Raw genomic sequence first — 19,102 nt, forward strand, 5'->3', positions numbered from 1 at the left:
AATCTCTGAGAACGTAAAGATAGGAGTTCATTTTGCAAAGATTAGTACATTTATGCTGATAATACTATTTTACTATTATTTAATATAAATGATTTGGATGATATGTTCGGTAAAATCACAAATATACTTATCTATATAAAATACTGAACTATACTCATTTTTAATTTTATATTTATATAATTGTTTTTATGGTCTAAACCGATGTTAAATTTTAGTTCCGTAGAATAAGTAGATATTTTAGATGCCATGTTTTGTAACCGTAAAATGGAAAAATCTTTATTGCCTATTATTCAATTCAACTCATATATTAATAAAAAATCTTCACAATATTTATATAATAAAAAATATAGTCTTATGTAAAATTATCTTTTACTACATAAAATTAGAATAAGAATAACTATAACATATTCTATAAGATAAATTACTAATACTTTAATAATAATTAGTAACAAAGTTAAAAAAATACAATATTCTCACCACATTCTTTACAACTACATGAACCCACTTAAGCATGAACTGAACTCAGTTCCTATTGATAGTTGGACAACACTATTCCCACCTAAATATAAAAAATCTACTAAACTCTAACCATAAAATGTTTAACTACCAGCACCTTTAGGCGTACTATACAGTGTTGTTCCAACACCACCGCTCATAGCACTGATAACACACTCACCATTTACCATAATTTAAATTGTTGGTCTTTTACGACTGAAAACAACAAATTATACTTAATAGCAACCTGGCGAAACTATTAAAATCTGACTTTTTCCTTTTTCCCATAAAAAGTTACTTTGTAATGTATTTTACGCTTCTTCTGACCATATAATTGAATTTTAAGATGAAAGCTTCTTATTTTTCCATAACCACTTAGCCGTAGGCACAATAATATTAGAAGAATTATTACACGTTAAATCAAACTCCTTTAATTTACAGCTAACCAAATCATTTTAGGAGCTTAATACATTCTAAATAGAATCTATAGCATGTCTAACTGCACTAATTTCACAAGTAAGTTTTTATTCATTTTCTTCATTTTATTTCACTAACTTGAAGTCTACATCATTTGCTACCATTTCAATAAGCTACCTAATATCCTCAATATTCTAGTCGAGCTTTTATAAGCTCTCGTGAGGGCTAATTTCTCGCATTATTTTCTTCATCAGCCCATCTTAATTTTCTTTAAAACGATCTTCCAAGTCATGTCTTACATGGGTAGCCTAAATATCCAATTCTGCCTTAATAATGCTTTTTACAGTCCTGTAAAGTGAGTTATCAACGAAACCTTCCACTTCTGCTTTAATTTATCTCTAAGTGGCATTTTGGAGCTGGTGGAATTCGTCTTCTAAAACATCTCTAGTGACGAATTTGCTATTATTCAAACTGTTAGTATCCAATTTGAAACTCATCTACACCTCCAAATCCTTCAATTTTTTATCGAAACTTTTCAAAACTGTAAGCTCTAATAGCTTACTTGAAATATCGTTTTGGAGTTCTGCTTATTTCTGCTACGTTGAATGTAAATTTTGTGAGAATTCTGCGAATTTTGCGTTATTTTCTTCTTGAAGAAACGTGGTTTTCTCGGTGTTCTGAAGAGATAATTATTATATTCTATCGTTAAGTTTTTACGCGATCGATTGTACTACATTTTTGCTAGCAAAATGTTTTATTTGTTCAACAAAAATTGTCTTTGATATATCTGAGATATCTTGTGACGTTGGAATAGAGGTTGCGTTATCAGTTACTATTTTTTCAATTTAGTTAAGCGTTGCTGTGTGCTAGTTCTAGTTTGACGTTTTCAGCGTCTCAAAATTAGTTTTTGTCTGGCTTTACAGTTGTTGGAGTTGATTTTAAAGATCTTAGCGAAGCGTTTAAAGCTAAGCTGTTAACGATGAGGTCGGCGTATAGTTATCGATTGTTTATTCGAGCTATGTTTTCGTTAAAAATGTATCGAATTTAGCTGATAATTGAGTTGTTTCTTAAATTGTTTTTTGCTTTAAATTTTAAAGCATTTCTGTTTACTAAAACATGTTCTTATCTAAATTCGATATTGATATTTCATGTTTTTGTGAAAGTTTTTAAACTATTTCCGTTAAATTTTAAATTTTTTATTTTTAAAAGTGTTCAACTTCTAGCAATTTTTCCTCAAAATCATCTAATTTTTATGTTGATGTTCGCTAAAACGCAGTAAATTTATCTTCTAACGCTTATTATTTCTTAGATAATTCAGGATCAGGTCTAGATAACTTTAGAAGAATTTCTTTTGATACAGCTTCTTATGCCTAAAGTTTTTTAGAAAATTCAACTAAATGAGCTTTAAGAGCAATCATATCTTAGGCTTATCCGAATAGAGCACTTCTCATTACAGGCTATATATTTTTCCATTCACCATTCCCATTACACAAATCATCATAATCAGTCATTTAAAATTTTGGAGTGGAATAATATACATATAATATTATATAATATATAGATATAATATTTTTATGTTATGTAATATTAATTAAAAAAATGTTTTCCAAATTTAAGAAATAATAGTAAATTCTCAACAGACCTTTAAAATGGCTTCATACGAATAAAATATATAAGCATAGTGAGACTATTAATAAATAAAAATATCCTATTGAAATCCAATAGAATATCTATCCTCAGCCTTTGTTAAAAACAAAGATTATCAGAAATTGTTGATCATAATTTAATCAATCAAACACGCTTACCACCAGCGACACCAGTTCTTCTAGCAGCGATTAAACCGCATTTCTGACCAGGTACGAGTCTTCTGGAGCGAGTACCAGGGGTACCAATATGCTTATGGTTACCACCACCGAATGGATGGTCGACTGGATTCATACCGACACAGGTGATTCTGGGCCAATTGTTTCTTTTTGCCTTATGCTTATAATAAGCATTACCAGCTTTAAGCAATGGCTTGTCGATTCTACCACCACCGGCTACAATACCGACACAAGCTCTTGAAGAGGATGGGATAACCTTCTTGTTACCAGAAGGAAGCTTGATACGAGTTTAACCAGACTCCTTGTTATGGGAGATGACTAAGCAATAGCAGCCAGACGCACGAGCGAGAGCACCACGATCACCACCTTTTTCTTCGACGTTAGAGATATAAGTACCTTCGGGGATACGACCGATTGGGAGGACATTACCGATGGCGATTTCAGCAGTAGCACCGCAATATACGTTTTAACCAGTATACATACCTTCAGTAGCAATGAAGTTTTCAGTTTCACGTTCGAATTTTCTGCAAGACTTGAACTGAACCTTGGCTATGGGGGCACCACGACCTTTGTCATGTACAATATCAGTGATTACACCACGCATGAAACCATGTCTTTCAACATAGTCTATAGAACGGAAAGCGGCGGGACCAACGGAACCACGGTGTGCACGGAAGATTCCACCACGACCCATACGTTATTGATGAATACGACGACCCATTGTACAAAAGGAGTGGTACTGCAAATTTAATTTAATTTATGAATAACTCTTATAAATTATATAATAGTTGTATTGTGAAATGAAAATTAAAAGCATATGTTTAAACATCATCTATACTTTCTTAATTTCGATAAAGTTGAAGGATTGATAGCATTTTTAAATATATATTAAAAATTTAATGCTAAATTCACTTCAATATGGCTATTACTTTATCATCATTCATTTTGATACTTAGAACAATCTCCCCAGTCGCTTTTTCTATAAACTAACAGTAATCATGTTCTTTTATATCCTAATTCGAAGTTTATATACCAGTGAAAATTAATTACTGTTATTTTTTAAGTATTACTATTTCTACAAATTTAGATTGTTATTTTATTTACCTTTAAAAATAACCAATAGCAATTTCACCATGTGGAACTAGTATATACTTTTACTCTTAGAGTTACTAATCCGTTTTTAATACATTTTTTACAGACAAAGATTTTGAAATAACACAGTTTGGCGCTAAAAGTTTAATTATTTTATTTTACAAAATATGGCCAACAGTAGCATTGTCATCAAAAAATATATCAACATAATCTAATTGTGGAAATAGATACAATTAAAACTTATTTCTGAAAATATATTCTATTATGATTTTATTCTCATCAATATGAATTCTGTAAGTATCGTTATTACCTAACTACAAACTATTTATGATCGTCTCATTTATTTCAATTTCGCTTTATTTAACATTAAAAGTGTAAAATTTTGTTATAAAATGTGTTTTAACGTAAATTTTATACATCTTTGGAATAATTTTGATGCTTATAACGTCTCCATTAAATAATTTCATTTCATTTTCTATATGTAAACAATTATTCTAATATAATTCATATTATACCAATTCATCGTGTGCAAAATATTATAGTAATTAATTTTCGAATAGTTATTTAGATATTGTATAACTATAATCCTCTTAACTAAATAATGCATCATTTATTTTTATGACCACGAATTTTAAAATATTATTTTCTTTCAGTAGCTTAAATTAAATATAGCATGCTTTAAAATCATATGATTTATTTTAACAAGGATATTCAATAAAAATTCTAGCCTTTTAGCTAGTTTTATGAGGAAGTTTAAATTCTTATATAAAACAGTTTAATTTGTCTTATAAATTACTCTAGTTAGCAAATAATGAATATCTTCTAATGGTTTACTTTATAACATCTGATGTATTATACATTTAATATAAATTAAACGCTTAAGAATACGGAAGATTAAACTATTCTAAAAACTATTACAATGAAATATTGCTGTCAAACTAAGAAATCTTAAAATAATATTAGGGTAACATTTAGTTATTAAGAATTGGAAATTCATCACAAGACTAATGATTGGTCTACAGTTCAATATCAATTTTATTTACATTATTAGATTCTTCTAAATTTTCTTGATTGATTTATATTTTCATTTATTCAGATCCAAAATTATCTATATCAATTTTATTTTGTTAACATTTGTTAATATTCACATAGTAACACATATAAGCATTACTTCCAATAGAATTTGGAAATTTCTATATTTTATTGACAAACGAATCATTAAACTCATAGAAATGTTCTTCTTCTAAATTAGTACTTTTATTAATGTAAGTATAATAATGACCTGATGATATATTTCCAGTATGGCATACAATACTCTATAATTAGTATACATATTCAGTTACCTATAAATTGTCGATATAATTCTCTATAATATAATTATATAATTCAGGAACCTAAATAATTTCATCTAAACATTCTTTGCTACAAGTAGTAAAGTAAATATATGGTTATAGAGTTACTTTAATAAATTCTTCTGATTAGTTTTTATAACATAAAAGCCCTTTAACATCGATTTTTTAAATTATCTCACAACTATTTTCATTTTTTATAAACTAAAATGTATTTTCATTAAAAATAAACCGAGAAAATGTAATAATAAGTAAATCTGGGAATTTTTAATATGTTTGTTGTTTTGATTGTTCATTAGATTTACATTAACATCTATAATCCAAATCTTCCGGTTACAATTTTTAGAAAAAAGCTGACGACAAACAACCTTTAATTTATAAAAAAATATCAGAATATGTAACTAACGACTAATTAATATGGGAACAAGATTTGCATGTAATTGTTTGCTATTCCTATCCAATAAATACACCCGACGGTCCAAATACTTATTCAAATGCCTCGGATATTTATTTTTGTATTAAATTAGCATCCTCTTATTCATATAATTTGTCACCAATAACATTAAGAGAGTTACATATATTTACTGGATCTAAAATTTTTGTTATTTAATATGACTTTCGAAAAATTAGTTCCTTAAGTGCGAATAATATTTGATCTGATTATGTATTAAAACTATCTTAATACGGAAAGTTTAAAAGTAATTATATTATTGGACAATTAATATATGCTTATACAGTTGAATTTAAATAGCAAGTTGCACCAAAATTAGTAAGTCCATGAAACTTTTGCATTTAATTAAAGTGGTATTTAATTATATATAACAGAACATATTAATTATTTTAAATATATTTAAATTACGTAGTAATGCTATCAACTGGTTACTTCATATGAAAATTATTACAAAATAATACTATTTTTATTAATACATAATTCTAATCTACTTTAAAATATCATCTACATTTTATATTTAGTAGATTCATCTTTTAATAACTTCAATTAACAGAACTTACGATAATGTTTCTACAAACAGATACCTAGACTAAATTAACAAGCGATCGTACTACATTTTAGATTATACATTATTTTCTTCTACATTTTTTTAGTTTCAATAAGCTTTCAGATTCGCATTTTCGGTATTTATAATAATATCGTTGCCATAAATATAGAATAGTACTAATTTGGACATTTGAGTTCTGTATACTTAATATTTTATTTATTTTTTACAGACATGAAATCATGTTTATTATGATTAAGAGAATATAAACTATAGATGTAACTGCTATTGATCTTATTTTAATATTGTTAAATATAGAGAAAATTTTAACTTTACATAAACCCAAGGCAAATTTATTAGTAAAATAATATACTCGTATCATATATTATAGATATTGTTACTGATAAGTAGACCGAACTTGGCCGCGTGGTGGGTCATCCCGCCTGCTCGCCTGGTGGGCCATCCCGCCTGCTCGCGTGGTGGGCCATCCAGGTTACCCGCGTGGTGGGCCATCCCGCCTGCTCGCCTGGTGGGCCATCCAGGTTACCCGCGTGGTGGGCCATCCCGCCTGCTCGCGTGGTGGGCCATCCAGGTTACCCGCGTGGTGGGCCATCCCGCCTGCTCGCGTGGTGGGCCATCCAGGTTACCCGCGTGGTGGGCCATCCCGCCTGCTCGCCTGGTGGGCCATCCAGGTTACCCGCGTGGTGGGCCATCCCGCCTGCTCGCCTGGTGGGCCATCCAGGTTACCCGCGTGGTGGGCCATCCCGCCTGCTCGCCTGGTGGGCCATCCAGGTTACCCGCGTGGTGGGCCATCCCGCCTGCTCGCGTGGTGGGCCATCCAGGTTACCCGCGTGGTGGGCCATCCCGCCTGCTCGCCTGGTGGGCCATCCCGCCTGCTCGCGTGGTGGGCCATCCAGGTTACCCGCGTGGTGGGCCATCCCGCCTGCTCGCCTGGTGGGCCATCCAGGTTACCCGCGTGGTGGGTCATCCCGCCTGCTCGCCTGGTGGGCCATCCAGGTTACCCGCGTGGTGGGCCATCCCGCCTGCTCGCCTGGTGGGCCATCCCGCCTGCTCGCGTGGTGGGCCATCCAGGTTACCCGCGTGGTGGGCCATCCCGCCTGCTCGCCTGGTGGGCCATCCAGGTTACCCGCGTGGTGGGCCATCCCGCCTGCTCGCGTGGTGGGCCATCCAGGTTACCCGCGTGGTGGGCCATCCCGCCTGCTCGCCTGGTGGGCCATCCAGGTTACCCGCGTGGTGGGCCATCCCGCCTGCTCGCCTGGTGGGCCATCCAGGTTACCCGCGTGGTGGGCCATCCCGCCTGCTCGCCTGGTGGGCCATCCAGGTTACCCGCGTGGTGGGCCATCCAGGTTACCCGCGTGGTGGGCCATCCAGGTTACCCGCGTGGTGGGCCATCCCGCCTGCTCGCGTGGTGGGCCATCCCGCCTGCTCGCCTGGTGGGCCATCCAGGTTACCCGCGTGGTGGGCCATCCCGCCTGCTCGCCTGGTGGGCCATCCAGGTTACCCGCGTGGTGGGCCATCCAGGTTACCCGCGTGGTGGGCCATCCCGCCTGCTCGCCTGGTGGGCCATCCAGGTTACCCGCGTGGTGGGCCATCCCGCCTGCTCGCCTGGTGGGCCATCCAGGTTACCCGCGTGGTGGGCCATCCCGCCTGCTCGCCTGGTGGGCCATCCAGGTTACCCGCGTGGTGGGCCATCCCGCCTGCTCGCCTGGTGGGCCATCCAGGTTACCCGCGTGGTGGGCCATCCCGCCTGCTCGCCTGGTGGGCCATCCAGGTTACCCGCGTGGTGGGCCATCCCGCCTGCTCGCCTGGTGGGCCATCCCGCCTGCTCGCGTGGTGGGCCATCCAGGTTACCCGCGTGGTGGGCCATCCCGCCTGCTCGCCTGGTGGGCCATCCAGGTTACCCGCGTGGTGGGCCATCCCGCCTGCTCGCCTGGTGGGCCATCCAGGTTACCCGCGTGGTGGGCCATCCCGCCTGCTCGCGTGGTGGGCCATCCAGGTTACCCGCGTGGTGGGCCATCCCGCCTGCTCGCGTGGTGGGCCATCCAGGTTACCCGCGTGGTGGGCCATCCCGCCTGCTCGCCTGGTGGGCCATCCAGGTTACCCGCGTGGTGGGCCATCCCGCCTGCTCGCCTGGTGGGCCATCCAGGTTACCCGCGTGGTGGGCCATCCCGCCTGCTCGCCTGGTGGGCCATCCAGGTTACCCGCGTGGTGGGCCATCCCGCCTGCTCGCCTGGTGGGCCATCCAGGTTACCCGCGTGGTGGGCCATCCCGCCTGCTCGCCTGGTGGGCCATCCAGGTTACCCGCGTGGTGGGCCATCCCGCCTGCTCGCGTGGTGGGCCATCCCGCCTGCTCGCGTGGTGGGCCATCCAGGTTACCCGCGTGGTGGGCCATCCCGCCTGCTCGCCTGGTGGGCCATCCCGCCTGCTCGCGTGGTGGGCCATCCAGGTTACCCGCGTGGTGGGCCATCCCGCCTGCTCGCCTGGTGGGCCATCCAGGTTACCCGCGTGGTGGGTCATCCCGCCTGCTCGCCTGGTGGGCCATCCAGGTTACCCGCGTGGTGGGCCATCCCGCCTGCTCGCCTGGTGGGCCATCCCGCCTGCTCGCGTGGTGGGCCATCCAGGTTACCCGCGTGGTGGGCCATCCCGCCTGCTCGCCTGGTGGGCCATCCAGGTTACCCGCGTGGTGGGCCATCCCGCCTGCTCGCCTGGTGGGCCATCCAGGTTACCCGCGTGGTGGGCCATCCCGCCTGCTCGCCTGGTGGGCCATCCAGGTTACCCGCGTGGTGGGCCATCCCGCCTGCTCGCCTGGTGGGCCATCCAGGTTACCCGCGTGGTGGGCCATCCCGCCTGCTCGCCTGGTGGGCCATCCAGGTTACCCGCGTGGTGGGCCATCCAGGTTACCCGCGTGGTGGGCCATCCAGGTTACCCGCGTGGTGGGCCATCCCGCCTGCTCGCGTGGTGGGCCATCCCGCCTGCTCGCCTGGTGGGCCATCCAGGTTACCCGCGTGGTGGGCCATCCCGCCTGCTCGCCTGGTGGGCCATCCAGGTTACCCGCGTGGTGGGCCATCCAGGTTACCCGCGTGGTGGGCCATCCCGCCTGCTCGCCTGGTGGGCCATCCAGGTTACCCGCGTGGTGGGCCATCCCGCCTGCTCGCCTGGTGGGCCATCCAGGTTACCCGCGTGGTGGGCCATCCCGCCTGCTCGCGTGGTGGGCCATCCAGGTTACCCGCGTGGTGGGCCATCCCGCCTGCTCGCCTGGTGGGCCATCCCGCCTGCTCGCGTGGTGGGCCATCCAGGTTACCCGCGTGGTGGGCCATCCCGCCTGCTCGCCTGGTGGGCCATCCAGGTTACCCGCGTGGTGGGCCATCCAGGTTACCCGCGTGGTGGGCCATCCCGCCTGCTCGCCTGGTGGGCCATCCAGGTTACCCGCGTGGTGGGCCATCCAGGTTACCCGCGTGGTGGGCCATCCCGCCTGCTCGCGTGGTGGGCCATCCCGCCTGCTCGCCTGGTGGGCCATCCAGGTTACCCGCGTGGTGGGCCATCCCGCCTGCTCGCCTGGTGGGCCATCCAGGTTACCCGCGTGGTGGGCCATCCAGGTTACCCGCGTGGTGGGCCATCCCGCCTGCTCGCCTGGTGGGCCATCCAGGTTACCCGCGTGGTGGGCCATCCCGCCTGCTCGCCTGGTGGGCCATCCAGGTTACCCGCGTGGTGGGCCATCCCGCCTGCTCGCGTGGTGGGCCATCCAGGTTACCCGCGTGGTGGGCCATCCCGCCTGCTCGCCTGGTGGGCCATCCCGCCTGCTCGCGTGGTGGGCCATCCAGGTTACCCGCGTGGTGGGCCATCCCGCCTGCTCGCCTGGTGGGCCATCCAGGTTACCCGCGTGGTGGGCCATCCAGGTTACCCGCGTGGTGGGCCATCCCGCCTGCTCGCCTGGTGGGCCATCCAGGTTACCCGCGTGGTGGGCCATCCCGCCTGCTCGCGTGGTGGGCCATCCAGGTTACCCGCGTGGTGGGCCATCCCGCCTGCTCGCGTGGTGGGCCATCCAGGTTACCCGCGTGGTGGGCCATCCCGCCTGCTCGCCTGGTGGGCCATCCAGGTTACCCGCGTGGTGGGCCATCCAGGTTACCCGCGTGGTGGGCCATCCCGCCTGCTCGCGTGGTGGGCCATCCCGCCTGCTCGCCTGGTGGGCCATCCAGGTTACCCGCGTGGTGGGCCATCCCGCCTGCTCGCCTGGTGGGCCATCCAGGTTACCCGCGTGGTGGGCCATCCCGCCTGCTCGCCTGGTGGGCCATCCCGCCTGCTCGCGTGGTGGGCCATCCAGGTTACCCGCGTGGTGGGCCATCCCGCCTGCTCGCGTGGTGGGCCATCCCGCCTGCTCGCCTGGTGGGCCATCCAGGTTACCCGCCTGGTGGGCCATCCAGGTTACCCGCGTGGTGGGCCATCCCGCCTGCTCGCGTGGTGGGCCATCCAGGTTACCCGCGTGGTGGGCCATCCCGCCTGCTCGCCTGGTGGGCCATCCCGCCTGCTCGCCTGGTGGGCCATCCAGGTTACCCGCGTGGTGGGCCATCCCGCCTGCTCGCCTGGTGGGCCATCCAGGTTACCCGCGTGGTGGGCCATCCCGCCTGCTCGCCTGGTGGGCCATCCAGGTTACCCGCGTGGTGGGCCATCCCGCCTGCTCGCGTGGTGGGCCATCCAGGTTACCCGCGTGGTGGGCCATCCCGCCTGCTCGCCTGGTGGGCCATCCCGCCTGCTCGCGTGGTGGGCCATCCAGGTTACCCGCGTGGTGGGCCATCCCGCCTGCTCGCCTGGTGGGCCATCCAGGTTACCCGCGTGGTGGGCCATCCCGCCTGCTCGCCTGGTGGGCCATCCAGGTTACCCGCGTGGTGGGCCATCCCGCCTGCTCGCGTGGTGGGCCATCCAGGTTACCCGCGTGGTGGGCCATCCCGCCTGCTCGCCTGGTGGGCCATCCAGGTTACCCGCGTGGTGGGCCATCCCGCCTGCTCGCCTGGTGGGCCATCCAGGTTACCCGCGTGGTGGGCCATCCCGCCTGCTCGCCTGGTGGGCCATCCAGGTTACCCGCGTGGTGGGCCATCCCGCCTGCTCGCGTGGTGGGCCATCCAGGTTACCCGCGTGGTGGGCCATCCCGCCTGCTCGCGTGGTGGGCCATCCAGGTTACCCGCGTGGTGGGCCATCCCGCCTGCTCGCGTGGTGGGCCATCCAGCCTGCTCGCGTGGTGGACCTAGATTTTATAAGAATTAATGAATCCATAATAGTATAGCAATTAATTTTTCTAGTTATAAGTGTTAATAAAAAATAATAAAAGAATTATAACATAATTTTATATATATTATTATTAATGTTAAATATAAAAATATCTTAAAGCAAACTAATAAAAAGAATAAATACTAATTATCTTACCATATATCCTATTTGATATTTATCAACTCATATTACTCACAATTAAATAATTTATAGATTGAGTGTTAACATTTCATCTAACTTTAATATAAAAAAGTAATTTAGACTTTTTCCAAATAATATATTAGTTATCATGTTATCTAATATTTTAGATTTATAAAATTTGATTATTTATGGCTATAAGAATTAATCATGGATGATAGATAATTCTTTTCACTATTCGCCCAATTTAGTTTATCACATTAGTGATGGTTAAATATCAGGTGAACTCACTTATATTCTTTAATTTAATTGGTATATGACGTTAGTATTTATAATATTAACAGAAATTATTATCAACAAATTTACAAATAAAATCAACATTCATGTTATAATAAAAGCTTTTATTATATGAACATTTTATAGATTTAAAATAATTAATATCTGAAAGATATTTTATATAAAAAGGTTATGGCAGACTATTTATTATTATAAAATTTACAAATATAAGATAATATTTTTGCTCATTTTGATCTAAATTGAATTACAAACATTGAATATAATTTTATATTTACTAAATGATTGATAATGTTATATATAAAACTCCAAAAAATTATTAATAAACAAAAATCATATAATTTGAATCCATTGATTTTATAATAGTTATTATTAATTTGTATATATTTTTTAAAAATCTAATTTATAATAAATTTCCAATATTAAATTAATATCGTAAAATAACAAATATAAAAATTAGCTTTATTATACTCATTAACATTAAATTACTTCTTTTTTATAAAAATGATTGAAATATAGATTATGTTTATTATTTCAATTTCAGTTTTAATTACGAGTTATTTGCTATCAGATTTATTAAATTAAGAGCCTTCACCATTTTTATCTATTTTCTTTTCTTGTGTAATGATTCATTAGTATAATACATGTTTAGAACATTATACACTTGTTCAACAAGTTGCAATTCCATATATAATTGGGGTTTTATACTTTATGTTGTAGATTAAACCAATTCGTGCAAGACTTTTATAGGGAGAGGTAGCAGAAAAAATTTACATATAAACGTAATTCTCAGATGATATATTTTTTATTATAACTATTTCAGTATATCCAATAATAATAGAGTATCAGATTTGCTAATAAAAATTACTTTCCTGCATAATTTTTTATACAGTTATAGACTAAGTTATTACGATTTTACTAAGATAGGTATCAATTTAATCAAGAATGATTATTAATTATTGCTATATTGTAGGTGGATTCATAACATTTAAATTAACAAATTGTTATAAGTATGGAATTTTCTAAATGATTATCAATATAATTATGAGTGCAGTTGGATTTGGAGAGAATATGCGCTTTATATTTAGTTTATTATTATTAGGCCTCTTTGAAGGTGTACAAACTGTGATGGGTTGGGAAACAACCTCAGAGTACTGGGCTCGGTATTTCGAGGGTCGGATGAAGTGAGTGTTGAATTTTGGGCGTATATATATATATATATAATATTACCCCTAACCGATATCGATATTCTATTTCCACTTCATTGTCAATCATCAGCCTTCTGCTAAGCAACCCGCCAGCGTGGGTTGTGCCCTAGGAGGACTGTTAAATTACCTGTGGATAATGACTCGCGAAATTGCTTTCCTGAGGCCACCAACCGCAGCATAGCTTCCAATTATATTTTACATCGCCCGGCAGTCGCTGGGCTAACCTAAAGCAAAAGTATTATATACTTAAGTATTTATATATAGAGCGATTTTATATCATAAATTAAGATTCTCACTATATTTTATACATTTCACCACATTTAAGCTATAACTACTTTACACTATAAAGTATTAAATAATCATATAAGGAATATGATTCACAAGTTTTAACTTCCTTATTATTAGCGAAAACGATAAGATAGGAAAATAAATTAAAAATTATAATATATTATAGTTAATAATATAAAGTGTATAACAAATCAAATGGATGAAGATGATACTTATTAAGAATTGATATCTAACCATGTAGGAAATCCGTAGTCCTCCTATTAATCAATATATTAAAAATTTAAGTTAACGCAAGTATCGCATTTAAGCTAAAAGAAACCACATCGAGCAACACTATTCTCATCGACACTAAACTTAACCAACACGATTCTAGGAGCTGGAATTCTCACCATACCATTTAATTTTAACAGAACTGGATACGTATTTGGGTACATATAGTAAGGTATGTTTGCCATTTTGGCTTATTACACCTTCCATCTTCTGGGTACTTCAGCAAGGGCCACGAAATGTTTCAACTACTAGCTGCTGATATAGTCGCTTTTAAATAAGACGCTTGGCTATTTAAGCTCGTTCTGCATTCTGATCTTTACCTCCTTCATAATGGTTTCTTTCTGTATTTTAATTCGGGACAACCTGTTCTTCCTAAGCGTCTAGTGGCATAAGGCTTTAGTATTTGCGGCTATCTTAGTTTTAGCGATAACACCATTAAGCAGTGTTCCTGAGCTGAATATGCTGCAATACAGCTCCCTTCTCTCAATTTTTTGCGGATTTTACGTGGTTTTGTTCACAGTTTCCCTATGCGTCCTAAAATCGACCAACAAGTTGACTCTGCCTGAAATGGAACCTCCTATAGCAATAAAGCCAATTACATTTTAGTTTTTCGCTTCTTTTGCATATTCTGCACTGGCTTTCGCGGGACATTTTAATGCTCTGAACGTGTTCTAGGAGGTCAAGAATCACTCATCAAAGAGCTTCAATAAGAGCGCATTTTTCAGCATTGTATGTATACTGATAATGAATCTGTTAATATCTACTGGTTATTTCGTGTTTTCAGATCAAGTTGAGCCAAACATTTTGTAAAATTTCGATAATTTAATCTAGTACAGAGCGCTTTCTTACATTTGCAACATAAGTCTAGTTATTATACTAGTTTGCAGCTATCCCTTGATGATGTTTTGCTTCAAGGCTAATTTATTGGAACTATGCTGTAGAAAACGAGAAATAAAGTATAAGCATTAGGTTATAATTGTTATCTTTTTAAATATACTATTTGGAGGAATTAGCCTGTTTCTTACTGACGTAGGGATTGTTTTAGATGTTGTGAGTTCTATCGCATGTGTGCCTTTGGTTATAGTGTTTCCAGGGTTGTTAGGTTTGCGATGGAGTTACGAAGAACATGATAGAAAGAAGAAAATTATAGGGCTGATTGTAAATACTATAGTTGTGATAGTGGGTGTTCTGTTAATGATATTAGGGGTTATAGGCTGCTTTATTAAGTGATATGAATAAATGTACTAAAAATAATAATTATCTTGTTTTCTAGTAATATATTTTTTGTAAAAATATTTAAAATTATAATATAATAGTCATAAATTAATATTATTCATAAAAACAATATTAATTATATAATATATTTTATTGATTATTAATAAAATATATTCCTTTCCTTATTCCACTCCAAAGTTAAAATGTCCGTTCCTACTTTTAAGCTTATTATCGTAGGTGATGGTGCTACTGGTAAGACTACTTATGTTTAGCGTCATGTATCGGGAGAATTCCGTCGTCAATATATTGCAACTATTGGTGTTGAAGTTCGTTCTCTTCCCTTCTATACTTCTTAAGGGGAAGTTCATTTTGAAGTCTACGATACTGCTGGTTAAGAAAAGTTTGGTGGTCTTCGTGATGGTTATTATGTCAACGCAAAAGCATGTTTTTTATTCTTCGATGTAACTTCTCGTAATACTTACAAAAATGTTGAAAATTGGTATAATGATGTTGTCAGAATCGTTTAAGATATTCCAATGGTATTAGTTGGTAATAAGTGTGATTAAAAGAATCGTGAAGTTCGTACTCAATCTGTTTCATTCCATAGAAACAAGGGTATTGATTATGTTGAAATTTCAGCAAAATCCAATTATAACTACGAAGTACCTTTCTTAATCATCTGCAAAAAGCTTGCCAACGATCCTACTTTAAGTTTTACTTAGGCTCCCGCACTTATTCCTGCTGAGATATAGATGACTGAGTAGGACAAGGCTCAAATTAATGATGCATTAAACTAAGCAGCTAACGTCGCTCTTCCTGACGATGACGAATGATGAAATGCTATTTTTGTTATCACTTATTTGATTATTAATTCAGCACCTTATTTTGATCATATAAATAAGGTAAGATAACTTTAATTGCTAATATACTCATTTAATTAGTAATCATCAGAGATACTCGCTAGAAAATATTATAAGCTGATTTAAAAAACTTAATCGCATATATCGATACAGCAGTTTTGCGTCATATAACATTGATTAAAATTTATAGGAGAAGCTTTATAGGTTTAATAGTAAAGCTAAATCACTCTAGAATAAAATCTAAAACAAATGGCACATCACTCAACATACAGTTCTAAACTTTCGCACAAATTAAATGTACATCCAGTAATTCCTTAAAATCCTTTGAAATCCTTAATTAACTCTGCATAGCAGTCTCTTGCTTCCACCTCCCCCTAGTCCAACAGTTTTTTGCAATAAGACGCCGCTTTCTTGCTCACAAACGAAAAAATAAACCCGACGCTTTTATTTTTCAATGGGGAGCTTTTAAGAGTGTGCAGCGATGCGAGATCGTTCGTCAACGACTATAAAGTTTTTATGCTAAGCCCAGACTCACACTTTTAAAGGCTGTCAACTACAGCAGTCAGAATCAAAATCTCCTTCGCAATCATCTATTCTTACTTCGTTTTGGCAGTAATAACCAGCGTCTAGGCCCCTTAGACCACACTTTTCAGATCTAGCTCTTTTTGAACGCACACCAAACTTGTCAGTGCCAATTCTTGGTACCGCAAGGTGATCAGCTTCGGCGTGAAGTTCTCCACATTGAAGGGCAGCGACACGTGCCTCTTCAGCAGCTGCACGAAATTCTACGCTGGAAATTCCGGTAAAAGCGGGCGGAAGTCGATTTTGGAAACGAACTTGTCCAGAATATCCTAGTAAGCTGACTCGTAGTCTGGAATTACCTTCGTCTTTGGCGGGAACTGCCCTGCCAGCGCGGTTGGTGTAGGCGCCGGCGCCAACTCGGCGTACAAGTCATGCTGCAATTTGAGAGTTTCCGAGATCTCGGAGGGCGAATTCGGCAGGGCGCTATGGCTCTGCTAGGGCATGGCTGGCGCGAAGTCGATCAAATTCTACGGGGGAGCAGATGCGGGGTTTTAGGGAGTGAGATTATGATTTTACACATGTTAAGGACTCTGAACAGGCGCGAAGTCGAACAAGCTCTGCTGTGGTGCAGATGTGGGATTTTAGGGAGCGAAATTATGATTTTACACATGTTAAGGACTCTGAACAGGCGCGAAGTCGAACAAGCTCTGCTGTGGTGCAGATGCGGGGTTTTAGGGAGCGAAATTATGATTTTACACATGTTAAGGACTCTGAACAGGCGCGAAGTCGAACAAGCTCTGCTGTGGTGCAGATGCGGGGTTTTAGGGAGCGAAATTATGATTTTACACATGTTAAGGACTCTGAACAGGCGCAAAATCGAACAAATTCTACTGACATCCGGCCCCAGAGCCTTGCACACCTAAATTCGCATTCTAACCCCCCTAAATCTCTTAAACAACACCATTTTACACATACTAGCCCCCCTACAACATCCCCAGCAGCTCCACACAGCTCGGCCGGTCCACAGGGTCCTTCTGCAGGCAGGCGCGCACGACGCCCTTGAGCGCAGCGCTGTAGCGCATTACGTTCCTGCGCTCCGCGTACGGGCCGAGGTGCTCCACGGCCTCGTCCGGGAACTCGAAACGGGCGTTGAAATTCGCGAGAACCTCGCCCTCCGGGAACGGAAAACGGCCGTACATCAGCCGGAACACGGCGACCCCGATGGCGAAAACGTCGACTTTTCCCGTCACGTCGAACTTCGAGAGCAGGTTTACGAGCTCCGGGGGGCGGTACTGCGGCGTCGTCGCGTTCTCGACCTCGGCCGCGAGGGCGTTGCGCAAACTCGCGTTCCCTATGAGTTCCATTCCCGTGTGGTGCAAATTTGTCGCGGAGCCGAAATCGCAGATTTTGACCTGGCCGTTGCGGAGGAGCATGTTCTCGAGCTTCGCGTCGCGATTTATGAAGCCGAGGGAGTGGATTTTGGCGAACGCGGCCGCGATTTGCGCGAAATAGGCGGTGATTTGCGCCTCCGGGAGCTCTTTCAGGCCGACCAGCTGCTGCTCGCATCGCTCCATCACGTAGACGACGTTTGCGGGTCCACGGTAAGGCAGTTAGGATGTGTTTTGCATGATTGCGTTATCGACGATGAGCGCGTAAACTTGAACGACATTCGGGTGCTCGAAGGCGCGCTGGAGCTCGTACTCGGCGATAGCGGCCTGGAACTGCTCTGGAGACTGCGCAAACTGCTTCTTTACGAGGAATTGCGGGTCCGAGGTTTCGTACACGTTCGCGAACGAGCCCTGCGCCAGAAATTTGGTCACCTGCAGGTTGTGGTACGGCAGGAACGTGCCGATGAATGCGTCCTGCTGGATGGTTTTCGCTACTGTGGTCGTAATTTGCTGTTTTGCGGCAGAAATCAGCGAGGTTACTTTGGACTGAAATTGCCTCATTTGTGGAGTGACAAATTAAAGAGTGCTTATATATGATAATAGTAAATAATGGCAAATAATATAAATCAAAATTTTGGAATAATAGTTTATTTAAAAAAATCAAATTTAATCATTTGGAAGGCTTGAACTGTTCAAGTAATTTCTTAGATACGGCCTGCTTAGCTTTGATGGCTACTCTCTTGGCGGTTCTGCGAGTGAAAGTTTTCTTGGTGACTAAACGCTGGATCTTCTGGGTCTTGATATAAGTCTTACCAGACTTAGAGGTCTTAGTTCTACCTACTTCACGAGTAAGAGTTACAACTAAGTGGTGTTGATCAGCAGCAAGCTTGGAGTGGGGGATACCAAATAAACGTCTGAGCTTAGAAGCACGCTTGGGTAAGTGCTGTGCGGGTTTGTGTAAATTAGTAACACCTTCAACTGTCGTGTTACCAAAAGCAACTAGAGATACGTTAAGAGCATGGAGATCAGCACCAACGATGCAACCACGGATGGATTTTCTTCTCATTTGAGCAGTCTTACGTTCACGGAAGCATGGGCGACCCTTGGAAAGAAGGAGACGGACACGCTGGTTCTTGAGAACACCCTACATCATAGGGAAACCCTAGGCATCGTTACCACCAGTAATCTAAAGAGTGCAACCGACGAGTTCGGGGTCAACGAGAGAACCGTCAAACTGGGAAGAAATACGGAGACCGTGTAATTGTTAAACTTTACGGAAGTCTTCAATCTGGTAAGATTTAGCACCACCAGTAGAGGGGCATTGGACGTTAACCTTGCAGAATGAACCTTTGGGCATACACGTGGAGTGGAAATAGAAAAATGAAACGAACGAGAATAGGTATTTATATATGTATTATAGCTAGTCTTAATAATTATAAAAACTATTTAATAATATTATATGGCA

The 19,102-nt window shown here is 42.4% G+C and overlaps 8 protein-coding genes across 8 annotated transcripts; 3 read left to right on the top strand and 5 right to left on the bottom strand. All coding sequences in view use genetic code 6, as the record gives it.

Annotated features, from left to right (window-relative positions):
• Positions 1 to 473: 473 nt before the first annotated feature.
• On the bottom strand, positions 474 to 2,423 carry SS50377_28731 (uncharacterized protein; the record flags this gene model as incomplete). The annotated part of the gene is made up of 1 exon (XM_067912485.1): positions 474 to 2,423. The coding sequence occupies one exon, from the start codon at positions 2,421 to 2,423 to the stop codon at positions 474 to 476; it is 1,950 nt and encodes a 649-aa protein (XP_067760167.1).
• Positions 2,424 to 2,703: 280 nt separating this feature from the next.
• Positions 2,704 to 3,456, bottom strand: SS50377_28732 (Ribosomal protein L2; the record flags this gene model as incomplete). The annotated part of the gene is made up of 1 exon (XM_067912486.1): positions 2,704 to 3,456. The coding sequence occupies one exon, from the start codon at positions 3,454 to 3,456 to the stop codon at positions 2,704 to 2,706; it is 753 nt and encodes a 250-aa protein (XP_067760168.1).
• Positions 3,457 to 3,643: 187 nt separating this feature from the next.
• SS50377_28733 (Ubiquitin carboxyl-terminal hydrolase family protein) lies at positions 3,644 to 6,064 on the bottom strand (the record flags this gene model as incomplete). Its single annotated transcript, XM_067912487.1, has 1 exon — positions 3,644 to 6,064. The coding sequence occupies one exon, from the start codon at positions 6,062 to 6,064 to the stop codon at positions 3,644 to 3,646; it is 2,421 nt and encodes an 806-aa protein (XP_067760169.1).
• A 6,113-nt stretch (positions 6,065 to 12,177) lies between these two features.
• On the top strand, positions 12,178 to 13,074 carry SS50377_28734 (Transmembrane domain-containing protein; the record flags this gene model as incomplete). The annotated part of the gene is made up of 1 exon (XM_067912488.1): positions 12,178 to 13,074. The coding sequence occupies one exon, from the start codon at positions 12,178 to 12,180 to the stop codon at positions 13,072 to 13,074; it is 897 nt and encodes a 298-aa protein (XP_067760170.1).
• A 503-nt stretch (positions 13,075 to 13,577) lies between these two features.
• On the top strand, positions 13,578 to 14,882 carry SS50377_28735 (putative Amino acid transporter; the record flags this gene model as incomplete). Its single annotated transcript, XM_067912489.1, has 1 exon — positions 13,578 to 14,882. One exon carries the CDS (start codon positions 13,578 to 13,580, stop codon positions 14,880 to 14,882), a length of 1,305 nt encoding a protein of 434 aa, XP_067760171.1.
• Positions 14,883 to 15,070: 188 nt separating this feature from the next.
• Positions 15,071 to 15,700, top strand: SS50377_28736 (GTP-binding nuclear protein RAN/TC4; the record flags this gene model as incomplete). The annotated part of the gene is made up of 1 exon (XM_067912490.1): positions 15,071 to 15,700. One exon carries the CDS (start codon positions 15,071 to 15,073, stop codon positions 15,698 to 15,700), a length of 630 nt encoding a protein of 209 aa, XP_067760172.1.
• Positions 15,701 to 15,984: 284 nt separating this feature from the next.
• On the bottom strand, positions 15,985 to 18,198 carry SS50377_28737 (Kinase, NAK; the record flags this gene model as incomplete). The annotated part of the gene is made up of 1 exon (XM_067912491.1): positions 15,985 to 18,198. The coding sequence occupies one exon, from the start codon at positions 18,196 to 18,198 to the stop codon at positions 15,985 to 15,987; it is 2,214 nt and encodes a 737-aa protein (XP_067760173.1).
• A 109-nt stretch (positions 18,199 to 18,307) lies between these two features.
• Positions 18,308 to 18,994, bottom strand: SS50377_28738 (40S ribosomal protein S6; the record flags this gene model as incomplete). The annotated part of the gene is made up of 1 exon (XM_067912492.1): positions 18,308 to 18,994. The coding sequence occupies one exon, from the start codon at positions 18,992 to 18,994 to the stop codon at positions 18,308 to 18,310; it is 687 nt and encodes a 228-aa protein (XP_067760174.1).
• Between the last annotated feature and the right edge of the window lie 108 nt (positions 18,995 to 19,102).

Source organism: Spironucleus salmonicida, assembly GCF_000497125.1.
Source record: "Spironucleus salmonicida strain ATCC 50377 chromosome Unknown tig00000015, whole genome shotgun sequence".
Classification (NCBI taxonomy): domain Eukaryota; phylum Fornicata; order Diplomonadida; family Hexamitidae; genus Spironucleus; species Spironucleus salmonicida.